At 40.0% G+C, this 12,616-nt stretch overlaps 1 protein-coding gene across 1 annotated transcript in view; it reads right to left on the reverse strand.

The window, feature by feature from the left end:
• The window catches only part of DONSON (downstream neighbor of SON), a 12,912-nt gene extending 1,485 nt beyond the window's left edge, over window positions 1-11,427 (reverse strand). Inside the window, exons 1-8 of the mRNA XM_015424934.1 lie at window positions 11,098-11,427; window positions 10,155-10,229; window positions 9,210-9,410; window positions 4,371-4,549; window positions 3,472-3,650; window positions 2,545-2,668; window positions 1,307-1,414; window positions 587-785 (exon numbers count right to left, since the gene is read on the reverse strand). Of these exons, the coding sequence (XP_015280420.1) occupies window positions 587-785; window positions 1,307-1,414; window positions 2,545-2,668; window positions 3,472-3,650; window positions 4,371-4,549; window positions 9,210-9,410; window positions 10,155-10,229; window positions 11,098-11,427 (1,395 nt within the window). The remainder of the gene's footprint in view (window positions 1-586; window positions 786-1,306; window positions 1,415-2,544; window positions 2,669-3,471; window positions 3,651-4,370; window positions 4,550-9,209; window positions 9,411-10,154; window positions 10,230-11,097) is intronic.
• Between the last annotated feature and the right edge of the window lie 1,189 nt (window positions 11,428-12,616).

Consider the following 12,616-nt stretch of genomic DNA (forward strand, 5'->3'; position numbering starts at 1 on the left):
GGTCTGGGTCTCGTGTGATAGAATGCTGAGCATCAGACAAAGATTGGGGTAGCTGTTTATACCATATATAGTAAAAAATGGAGGTGACCCTGAATGTAAGATACTCCTCCATGTTACATACCCCCCCATTTTTTTTACTGAACATAACTAACTTCTATGCAAATATAAAACCACCATCTTTTTAATGCATATATTGGGGTGGGGTGAAGAATCTTGCATTGGACTAAATACTGCAGAAGCTTTGTCTCATATAATCATGCTACCATTACAGGTAAGAGGAAAATGCAAGCCTTCAGTTCACCAGCTTATTTGTAGTGTAGTAAAATCAAAAAGATTCGCTTCTGATAGAAGGCAGCTTCACTTCTCTGAGCACAGTAGTAGGATAGTCCATAGTAAATTAGATCAAATAGGAATGATAAAAGTTAATGTGTTGGATTCTATGAAACTCTTCCACTAGGAGCTTTTCTCCAGCGAAAGAGGCATGTTCCACTGCAGGACAGGGTTCACAGAATCGAATGTAAGGTCTTTCCTCCCTGTAAACAGACAGAGTCAGATGTACACAACAAAAAACATGACTGTTTTTTACCTTGAGTGTCTGCATCGTTGCACCTCTAAAAGCAACTGGAGACAGCAATGTAGGAGGAATTCCAGCCTGAGGGCCTGCAGAAGCCACTAAACTTTTACAGTTCATCAAAAAGTTAAGTAAAGTGAATGTGTTTGCTCCTTGCACTAGTACAACAGATTCAGGTTTGTGATCTAGTTGTACCTCTTTTCTTTCTTTACAGCTATAAAGATGTCAAGGAAAATGCATGGAAACAAAGGAAGTAGACATAACACTACCAGTACTCTACTAGGCAATCCCTATATTTAATTTCATGTGCTATTACAGAGCAAAGATGTGCTTAATATATGCTTGCATCGAGAAGGCAAGCAAAGTTCTTTATTTTTAACCAAAACATATCTGAAGATACAAATACAACAGGCTGTCATCTTTGTGCATGTTTGTGTGCGTGAGCACAAGAAGAAATCCAGCAGAGAGGAGAAAGGGAAGATAGGATAATGGAAGTTGTGAAGTCAGAAGGGAAGGAAGTAGAGGCAGGATGGCTCAATTAATAGAGGACCAGGAAACATCCATCAAACATATTCATTTCCTAATGACTAATAAAAAATGATCCTGGTACATGCAGTGCATAACTACCACCAAGTTACAGTCCCCAACAGAAATTCATCACCTTAACTGCTCATGCATATTAATTTTTAGCTAAATTCCTGTTTAAAGGAAATGTGTTGCCTCAAAGAAGGATACAGTTTGATATTAATTGCATCTGGTTTTTTAATTTTGTCTTGAACACCCATTTCTTCCAACCATGAAAATCCCTCTTCATCGTCGTCGCCACTACTTAACATTTGTTCCCTAAGGAATGAAAATACCAGAGTAAAAACTTTACTCTGGTACCTGATAGTGACAGCGAGAATGATTTATGCTCAGTTTTGGAAGACAGAAAAGGTACCAGAGGTTGAAGAATGGATACAAAAAGTTCTGTTCATGGCACAAATGGATAAGATTACAAAAAAACTGAATAACAAAGAAGACGATGAGTTTTTTGGAGAATGGAATGATTTTAAAATTTATCTGGAAAAGAACTGGGATGTGAAACAAAACTTAATATGTTTAGATCAATATTAAGTCAAACGATGTTATCTTTAGATTGTAATGATGAAAAACTGATATTGTTGATGATATGAAGTAATTTGGAGCAGGGGTGGAAGCATTGTGGGAAGCCATTGGAGGGAGGGGAGGAACTGGGAATGGGGTAGACAATTGATAGAATGAAATGTTTTATATGTTGTATTCCTGAGAAAATAAAATTTGTTTACCAAAAAAAAAGGAATGAAAATACCATTGTAAGAATCAAACCAAAGAGTGTTCTCCTAACACAGCTGTTTCTGAAGAAATAAAACGAGTGACACAGGAAGAAAATTAGATGAGCGGAAGAAAAAGAGGCCGATAAATTTGCCTTATTCATTGAAGTTGCACCAGAATTAGTTTATATTCCTGGAAATTTAAAAGTGCATTTTTCCATTGATGCCATTTACATCTTAGCAAACCTTTTAATACTCGTTGTGCAAGTAAATGAAGGATTTTTGCAGTTGAATGAGAAACCTGGATTTCGATACAAAAAGAAAAGGTTGGATTCTATGAACTGTGAGGACAAGGGTGCTTTTTCCCACCTGCCCAGGAGTCCCCTTGAGCTCTGAAAGGTTGATAGGAGACATGGGAATGCAGTGAACCAAATGTGATGTTAAAACTTAGTGACATCACTCCTCTTTGCTCTTCTTCTGGCTGCATAGAACTGGGAGGGTGTGTGTGGCAATGCCACCCAATGATTCTTCACAACGACCTGTGTGCATTTTGTCTGCAGGGCTCCTGAAATGCTGACCATGAGATCTTCAGAGGCTACTGGGGGAAGGTGGGAAAGATCTACTTGGACTTCACTGGATCCAACATCTTGACAGCTAATTTTAGATGATTTTATTACTTACTCATCAGTTTCAGCATCCTTGCCTATTGTCTCAGAACCACTAGGAAGTCCTGTTTCTAAGTTGGATGCTGAAGAATTACATTTTCTTTTTTTAACTTTTTGGAAAGGTAAATTAAATTCAATTCCTGCAAAGAAAAGAACAAAGTAACAGTATATGTGTTAGCTACGCAGAATCATAGAGTTGGAAGGGACCCCAAGGTCATCTAGTCCAACCCCGTGCACAAGGCAGGAAATTCACAAATACCCCCCCTAATGACCCCCATCATGTTTAGAAGATGACCCCAAAAACCCCCAAAACAAAACAAAAAAAACCAAACAAACAAAAAACCAAAACCCTCCCGGATCCCCGGCCAAACTGGCCTGGAGAAAAATCGCTTCCTGACCCCAAAGTGGCGATCAGCATTTCCCTGGGCGTGTAAGAAAGGGCTATAAGAACTAAGCACTGAGGCAACCCTTCCTGCCCTCCCTCTCATGGTCTGCCTAAGTTCATAGAATCAGCATTGCTGTCAGATGGCCATCTAGCCTCTGTTCAAAAACCTCCAAAGAAGAGCCCACCACCTCCCGAGGAATCCTGTTCCACTGAGGAACCAGTGTAACAGTCAGGAAGCCCTTCCTAATGTTTAGCCAAAAACTCTTTTGATTTAATTTCAACCTGTTGGTTCTGGTCCATCAGAAAACAACTCTGCACCATCCTATATATGGCAGTACTTGATGGTTATCATATCACCTCTTAGTCGTCTTCTCCGCAGGCTAAACATACCCACCCTTTCCTCATAGGACTTGGTCTCCAGACCCCTCACCATTCCAGCTTGTCTATATCCTTCTTAAATTGTGGTGCCCAAAACGGAACACAACACTCTACGTGAGGTCTAACATGCTAGTGGGCTCAATAAGTCACTGAGACTTTATATAAGATAGGTTCTCCTACCATCGTTTTTCATGGCTTCTCTTAAACCTCTGGTTGTGGGAGAAATCAGTGCAGTGATCTTATCATTTCCAGCAAGCCCTGCTGCACGGAACAGCACAGTGAACTGGTAAGTGCAAACGTAGAAATAGGGACACAGTCTGGCTCTCAGCAGATTATAAAGTGAGGTAAAACTGAGAGACCTGCAAGTTAAAGAACATCATACAGAACTGGTCAGCCTCATATTTGAAAGCAGCAAAACAAGAGGGTTATCTAACAGTTAAGACAAAATAAAACAAAACAGTTAAAACAAAAACAAAGGTCATAGCTGCTCATTACTTATCCATCAGCCAGTAAATGCTTGTGACACTCTCAAAACCATATTTCACTAAGCAGTCACAATAGATATATAGAAAAGCATTGAACTTTCCTTAGGTACAGATGTTGCACTTTCAGAAGATAAGAAAATGCACTGCCCTAACTAAATTATGCTTATCTTGAAGACACATGAACTCTGGACAGATATACCCTGTAGCATAGTGGCTGCATGGAAAGGTGCAAAGCAGTACAAATTACCAGGAAGTAGTTAAATGGTATAGCATAAACACTACCAAGTACGTATTGGAAAGCCTTGAATTCAAACGTTGTCTTCGCAGTGAACTTGCTTGGTAGCTATAGGCAACCCACTATTTTCCTCAGGCCCAAAACACCAACCTGCATGACAGGAATGTTTTTCTAACAGCAGCTCTTAAACTGGTACTTTGAACATATGAAATGTGCTATGTAAGTACAACATACTACCAAAGGTAGAGTAAAAGGGGTGCTTAGCTTTTTCCACAACCTGCTGCTACTGTGCCCAAAATTGCTCTTCCCCCCGGGGATTTTTTACTTGTCGGTTGAGTATGCATTTCATTTCAACTTACCATTCACTCATAAGAACTTGCTGCAGTGCTTCATCGTGGGACCAAGGACTGTATTTTCCAGCAACTTTTCTGTCTGCACCAATACGAGGAAACAGCTGTAGCCATGGCAAGAAGGGATGAAGCCAATATACGAGGCTTTGCTGGAGAGCACATCGAAGCTCTGTGGAGAGTTTTGGTTCCTAAGATTGCAATATGTTAAGTTACATGCAGAAAGATTATTTACAAGAAGTTCAAAAGCATTTACAGCAATATTCACAATTAGAAGCAAGTATTATCTTAAACTATTTAATATGTGAATTTTTATCTGTCTTACAACATTTCTTACACAGAATCTGAAATGCAACTTCACAATCCCCCTCTAATGCCAAGCCTTTTTCATACTCCAAAAGGCTCATAGGATAATAAACTCTATTTTACTGCATTCTTCATAAAATGAAATGCCAAATATCTATACGATCTGGATATTATAAGACCAGGATCAATGGAAAGTGTCTACACAACCATTATCACATGCCCACAAATATTTGTATGCCCTGTTCAGTTTTTCCAGAGGTCAAAGGCTATCTACAGAATCTCTAAAACTTTCCTTTTGTAATTAGTATGATTTGATAAATTACTTAATATAAATTGTTTCTGTAATTGGAGGTCTTATATTTGGCTCCACTTTTAAATTCAGTATGCCATGCTGTTTCGTAGAGCTGCTTCTTAATGCAATGTTATAAAGAAAAAAAGGAGGGAGGGAAAAGATTTTACTAGCTTGCAAGACAGCAATAAGCAGTATGTTGTTTCTTTTTCTCCTGATATATATTTTTATAATTGAAAAACAAAATACGGATACAGAAAGAAAAAAGGGAAAGGGGCAAAAGTGTAGAAAAAGGCCCTAAGAATGTTCACTTAGCCTCAACTAGGGCCAGGGCCTTCTCTGTCCTGGCCCCCTACCTGGTGGAACATGCTCCCATTTGAAATCAGGGCCTTGCGGAACTTATTACAGTTCTGCAGGGCCTGCAAAATGGAGCTGTTCTGCCAGGCCTTTAGTTGAGGCAGTGCATACCCAACTAGCTGGCCTCCCTGTACAGAGCCCATATAGAGACTGCCCTGTATAGAGACAGGTGTGAATCATCTACCTATGGAGTCTCGGGATTATGTAAAGATGACTCCAGTATCATCTATCCGGTTTCTGGGGGGGTTGAATTATTCCTTGCCATCTTTTAACTGTTTCTGGTTTTAGTTGTTTTTACATCAATTGTGTTAACTGATTTTTATTGTTATATGCCTTGATGCCCCCCCCCCCGAGCCCGTTTGGAAAATTGGGCATATAAATTTAATAAATAAAAAAAACACATATAGCATTTAAAATATGTAATATACAGCATATTCATAATATTCAGGATTATTTTCTCTCTCAATCATGATGAAACTTGTAATTAGACCGATAAACACTTAATAAACTATATGAATTAATTGGCTTAAAATCAGGAATTTATTTAATGGTAACTATCAGATACTGAATATTTAGAGTTAGCATAACAATATATTAATTTTTGAATAGTTTTAAAACATTAACACACAAGTGTCAAACGCATTTGCTATAAGGGCCGGATTGGACATAAATGTCACTTTGTTGGGCCAGACCATAGTGTGCCATAAAACATAACACAAGGTATTGGAGATATAAACTTTATAATGATGATTTCAAATGCTGAATGGCAATAGCAGGCTTGATTGGATTAGGTGTGATATAGAAAGGGGTAATATGTGTGGAGATATCTGCATTGGCAATGAGACAAAAAAACCTAGGTCTCAATTTGGTCCAGGAAGATTCAGTCCAGGAGGATGCAAAGAATAAATAGAAATAAGTCTGAAGAAGTGAACAGTGACTCACGAAAGCTCATACACCAGCACAAATTTTGTCAGTTTTAAAGTGCTACTGGACTCTTACACTTTCTACTGCTATTAGAAACTATAACGTTCAAAAACCAGTGGGAGCACATTTTAACCTTCGACATTCAGTTGCTGACCTAAGAGCAGCGGTTCTGTTACAAAGAAATTTCAAGAGATTAGAGAGACTGCTGAATTGCAACTGATAATGAAGCTCAAGACAATGCATCCTCCAGGACTTCCTCCTCAGAGGAGGGGGAGGGGAGGAACCCTCAGCCAATCCAGGGAAAAGACACTTGACTTTCTTTCTCTCCCCTGGAAGCAGGAAGCTGGAGAGAGCTGGGCAATAGTAAGCTGTGATGCAGAAAGCAGGAGGGAGCCATTTGCTCATGGGCCGTATGTTTGACACCCCTGCATTAATATATCTTACATATACTTGTAATCAAACTATAGCTAAAAAAAGCAAGCAATGCATTTTAAAGATATTTCAAAAAAGTAGAGTATAAGCTAAACCTACATCTTAAACTGATTATATGGAAGATATTATATCATCAAATACTTATAATACTAAATATATTGATTATACTAATCAGTTAGCTAGTATACATAACTCTAAACTGAAAATATAGCAGAATCTAAAGAAAAACAGCATTTCAGTGACTTCATACAGATCAGAACCAATAAAAGTAATCTGTATTACTTATCTTTCATCTTTATAATAGGCATAATAAGTTTTCCATTTCCTTTTAAATTTCTTGATCAATCTTTTGTTTATATAACTCATTAGTCTGGCCATTACCGCATATTCTGCCATTAGCAATATGTAGTTTCTTAAAAAGAAGATTCAGGATGCTTTTTGCAAACTAATTATGTTTCTTATGATAGAAAAATGCAGGATACCTTGATTAACACTCAGGCCCTGACCTCTAGGAAAATGTACTTTCCTGGGAAATTAATCAGCTCCTGAAATATTACACTGAGAGGCATCTCCATTATGGAGAATGCAGATGACCACTTCCCAGGAAGGGGCAAGATTGATGGCTACTTGGATAACCTGATTTTGGAACACACACCTTGATTATATTGGCAAAAAGGTGGAAAGGGCTACACTCCCAGTTTCATAGTAGGTTAAAGTGAAACCCTCCCAGCTGGGACATGAACAATTAACGGTTCTGGATATCCTGTTAGAGGTGTGCAAGACAAGGACTGAGGGAAACAAATGAAGTCTGTCTTGACCAGCCTCTATTTTCAGAATTCCAAGGATGAGAATGCCAAGGTAACACCACTGTTACTTAGTGTTATATTTAACTTCTTAGTTCTGTAGCACCCCGTAGTATTTTGATATAGGTTTTCCATTCCCTCGTGTTCTAGTGAACTGAGACTATATTTTTGTAAATAAAGATCTTTTTCTTTTAAAGATCTCGGGCTGTAGTCAAAGTCAGGTCATCTGACTGCTCATTCCATGCATAGACTAGAAACACTTGACTGGGCTACAGACATTTAGCAGGCCAAGGAGGACGTGTGTAAAGTAGTTCACAAAACACAAGCACGCACATAGGCCCTATCTGTTCCTCAAGCTGCAAGTAGAAAAAGGTATGGGGTTAAATATAAAAAAATCAACTGCTTTGGAAGCACATAAACTTTATGTAATATCTCTGATTTTCCATGTTTCCCAGTTAAGGGGGAAATTATGCAAATTAAATTACAAAGATAATCTGACTTCAATGGTAACAAGAAAAATTTTATTTACACAAAGAGGGGGGGGGGATTTATACCCAAAGGTGTCTCAGAGTGGCTTACAATCCCTACCCTACCATATGAGGTAGATGAGGCTGAGAGAGCTCTTTCAAGAACTGCCCTTGAGAGAACAGCTCTGAAAGAACTGATGACTGACCCTAGGTCACCCCAGCAGCTGCATGTGGAGGAGTGGGGAATCAAACCCAGTTCTCCTAGAGTCCAAGCTCTTAACCATTACACCAAACTGGCATATCTTACATGACATATTCATGTAGGTACATTTAACTTATTGTGAACAGATTAACCTCAAAAAAGATTAACTTGCTACAGCTCCCAGCCCAGATAAAAGAAAGGTCCTATATAAAACAGAAGACAAGCCATGGCCAAAGAGGCTCAACATCTAGCTGATGAGAGGTTGGGACCAACTGCCAAGTGTACTCGAGAGAATTCTCTTAACCCTTTCCCTCCCAGATCCCCTTGTTTGCAGAGTTACAATATCCAACAAAAAGGACATAGTGGTTGTGGCTACCAAAGTAAGCTGAGTGAGAAGGGAGGGCTGGGGAAATAAGCAGCCCTCTCTCACACATGCAGATTTCCTTCTGCCTCTGGCAAAAAAAAGTGGCACAAAAAAAGGAATGGGTCACTTTATAATGTACCTAGCATAGAACATTTTGTGCTGCACCAAAGCATCCTGGGACAGAGGAACAATGGCTATTCCCCTGGAAAAAAGAACACTGTCATTTATTCAAATCCATGCCTGCTACTAAGCAAAATTCACAAGCCACTTAGAAGGCAGAAAAGAGAAGTAAAGAGAAAACATAGCCCTTATGTTAGCAAAGGTGGATATTAGTGCAAGCACTATGTCTAGAAACCAGGTTGAAATCCAGTATTCTATTTTGACTCAGTTCAGCATGATCAGTCATCAATCTCATTGGTAACATCGGAAAGCAGAATTTTAGACCACCTATTACATATTTACAATTTTTTAAAAGTACTCTTCCTTAGTGTGATAGTCCAGTGTCTGGACTATTTTGCTCAATACATAGTTCTAAACCCAGGGAGGCAAAGATCCAGGAAATGGGTCTGGCTGTTCATATTTACAACATTTAGCTCTGTAAACAAGTGTATTTATTACAGAAATTGCACAAATACCCTTTGTTACTTTCCATCTCAAGGTAGATGGGATCAAGTCTTTACAATCCACAGTCAAACAGAATAAGTTACCTGAATACTTTGGGGCAGGTTTATTGATGTGGCTCTGCAGTGTTGGACATACCCTTGAGATTCTTCTTGTGCTTTTAAATGATCCGCCCAGGCAAACGAATGGGGAGATTTGAAGAGCAGACGAGTTTTAATGCTCCAATCTGTAGGAAATTCGTAACTTGGTGAAGAAACTTCAGTATGGGAAGTGTTCTGATGTGGGTCCTTGCAAAACACAAATACTGAAAGTTACAACAAAGCAGCTGCTTTATTAATGCCCACCAGTACAATATTTAGAAAGCGACCTCCTTGTCAGCATGAAGAACAAAGTAGGCCTACATCTGCACCAATGATCATCAGCATTAGCTTTTAACCACAGTTTGAAATCTGGAAGGAGGAAGACTCATTTCATAGGACTAGCTTGCTAAAACTGCAGGAAGAAGGAAGGCTGCTGCTTAGGAGACCTTTCCCAGTGCTGGACAGGTTCAATCTACTTGTAAAAAAAAAATGGACCATAAAAAAGAAAATATTACTGAAATGGCAGAGCATTGTCTGTATCAGTGTTTATATAAACTTAGGGATAAATTCTTCAGTTGTATTTATTCCCCTTCCCTTCTTCTACTGCTACCCAATGAACCCTTAACCCTGACTTTTATTTAGTTCCCAACCACTCTCTCTGCTCATGTTCCACAAAGGCATAAGTGACTACAGTTTACCCAGTAGAACCCCCAGAAAAGTTACACATTGGATAAGTTATGATCTCATGCTTTAACACAAAGATTACTGGATCCAGTTGGAGCCGTATATGCATTCTTAGGTATGCAGAGCAGTCTACAAATGCAGTTCTCTGCTCATAAAACACCTTGCATATGAGAAGACCACTCCTGCACATACAGCACCATGTGGCTAAGTTTCATGAGATAAAAATTCAAACATCCTCAAGGATCTAGCAGTTGTAGAGATACTTACATCAAAGGCTGGAGGTGATGTTTCATAAAACTCTTGTTTCACAATGGTCTTGCCTTCCTTAAGACCATTTAAGAACTAGGAAAAAAAATTGTAACAGGCACCTGTAATTCTTATATGAGCAGGCTTGTGCTTATTCTGGGACTACTTAACACAATTCATCATTCCATTAGATCTTTACCATACCTGTATTTGTTGAAATTGTTTTAATTAAAAGGGGTCCAAGTACTTTGATTCTCATTTGTTTCAGTGAGCAAAAATTAACTGTGTGCATAAATTTCTATCAACACCAAGAGACCAACACTCTGGACCATCCTATCTTGACCCGGGATGTCACCGCCACCAGCACTTTATTCTATTTTGTATTGTGATTTGTTATGTCTATATGTTTTATGAAGCTGCATTGTATTAATAGGTATTTGTGTTTTAATATATTTTTAACCCTTTTAATGTAAGCCGCCCTGAGCCTGCCTTGGCAGGGAGGGCGGGATAAAAATAAAATAAAATAAACTCAGCAAGGCTTATTAATTTTAATACGATCATGGAAAAACGTAATAGTCAACATAGAATTAATACACTATTGTAAACGAGTCTGGCAAGTCAGTTAACTCTTTCAATCCAATAAACATTATGTAAGTAGATTTCTTTTAAATCTGTAAGGTGAAGTTATATAAATGCTTTATAGCCTTAAGAGGCTGCTGTTGGCAAAAAACGCTTTCCATTTTTAACAATTACCAAATGACTGGTAGAAGTCATTTGTTTGCAAGAGTCAACCTTAGTCCTGAGATAAACTCAGATGCCAGAACTACAGGCGTATCTCGACGGTGGCTTAAATTGTTACCATGCCCCCTTCCCTTCTGATATGCCTCGAACCATTTTCTATATGGTTATGTCATGTGATAGATGACCAAATCCTCGGAAGGAAAAAGAAAGGGCAGAACGTTACCTCTTCGCCAGAGCCGGTGCGGGCGTCGTTCCCAGTGGATGGCGGCTCCTTCTCCACTACTCTCTGCGTCGGAGAGAAACACTGGCTGGGCCCTTGGGGAAGCGGCGAGCGCGGAGTATTCTCCAGGCTCGAAAAAGGGTTGCGCCTGCGGATGCCGGGAAAGGGCCGAGGGGAAAGAGCGAGGTCTCCGAGAGGGCTGGAAACGGCCGCGGTGGGCGACTGCCCGGTGGAAGGGGCTGGCTGGCTCCTCTGAAACCTTTTCCGCTTCAGACGCAGCGTCCGGGGGGGCTTCTTGAAGCCTGGCGAATAGTCGGGGACTACCGAACACATGGCGGCGGCAGCGGCGGTGGAGAGTCTCCAAAGAAGAAAACCTCTCTGGCCAGTCGGGGCCTCGGAAACGAATTTGGCGCGTAAAAGTGAACGCTCCGCCCACAGGCGGGCCCTGCTCCTTCTCTTTGCCCGCGCAGCAGCCAGCCAATCCCTAGTGAGCTTTGCTCCCCACTCTTCTCCTGAGCCCGCCTTGTAGTTGTGCGGTAGTGGCGGAGGAGGGCGCAAACGGTGGCAGGTGCTGGGCTGCAGTTTCTCCTGCTCCTAGCAAGGATGTCTGTGGAGAATGGAGGGAGGTCTTTTTCCGCCGGTGCCGCCCCCCGCCCCGTGTTGCGTTAGGGCCCCCAAACAGGATTCAGTGAGCTGGTAGAATTCCACCGAAACGCCAGTGCTACTAATTGCTAAGTGGCACCAACAAAGTGTTGTTCTGGGTATAAGCTTTTGTGTGCACGCACACTTCTTCAGATACATTGAAACTGAAGTCACCAACCTGTTTTAATGTATCTGAAGAGTGAAGAAGCATGTGTGCACAGGAAAGCTCATACCTTGAATAAAACTTTGTTGGTCTTAAGGGTGCCACTGGACTCAATCTTTGTTCTGCTGCTTCAGATCAACATGGCTGCCCATCTGAATCTAAAATACTGAAAGGTGATCCCCCCACCCTAGTAGTATTTCTTTAAGGTCTATGAAGACAGAAGGTTGAGGCAGGAAAGATAGCCGTAATGTAGACAGAGAAGGGAAAGACGTGATGTATTGGTCTGAAACTGTTATAGTCTATGCATATGTTTAATGCCACCAATGATATACAAGATTTTGTAAAACGTTTCAATCTCTGGCTTTGTTATAATACAAAGATAATAGGCAGTTTTAGATATTTAAAAGCTTGGAGCTTTTTGCCCCATTACTTATGTAATTTGAAAATTTGGTCACTGGCTAAAAAATTTAAGGACGGTGTAAAAGCTGGAGTAAATAATATTACTGCAAAACATAATGGGATGTGTTAAAGACATCTGAGAGCATTATTTTAGAAATGAAAGTATTGAAATATGCTCTTATTAATCCTTTCCCAGCTGCAATGCATCCAAAACAGTAGGGAATGGGCATTTTATATGCATTTGTATGGCAGAAACAATAGGATAAGTCAGAGACACTGAACAGTAATATTGTAGAAATAAGGGTAGAGCACTGTAAA

This window comes from Gekko japonicus, unplaced genomic scaffold, assembly GCF_001447785.1.
Source record: "Gekko japonicus isolate JY-2015 unplaced genomic scaffold, Gekko_japonicus_V1.1 scaffold1770, whole genome shotgun sequence".
Taxonomy (NCBI): Eukaryota; Metazoa; Chordata; class Lepidosauria; order Squamata; family Gekkonidae; genus Gekko; species Gekko japonicus.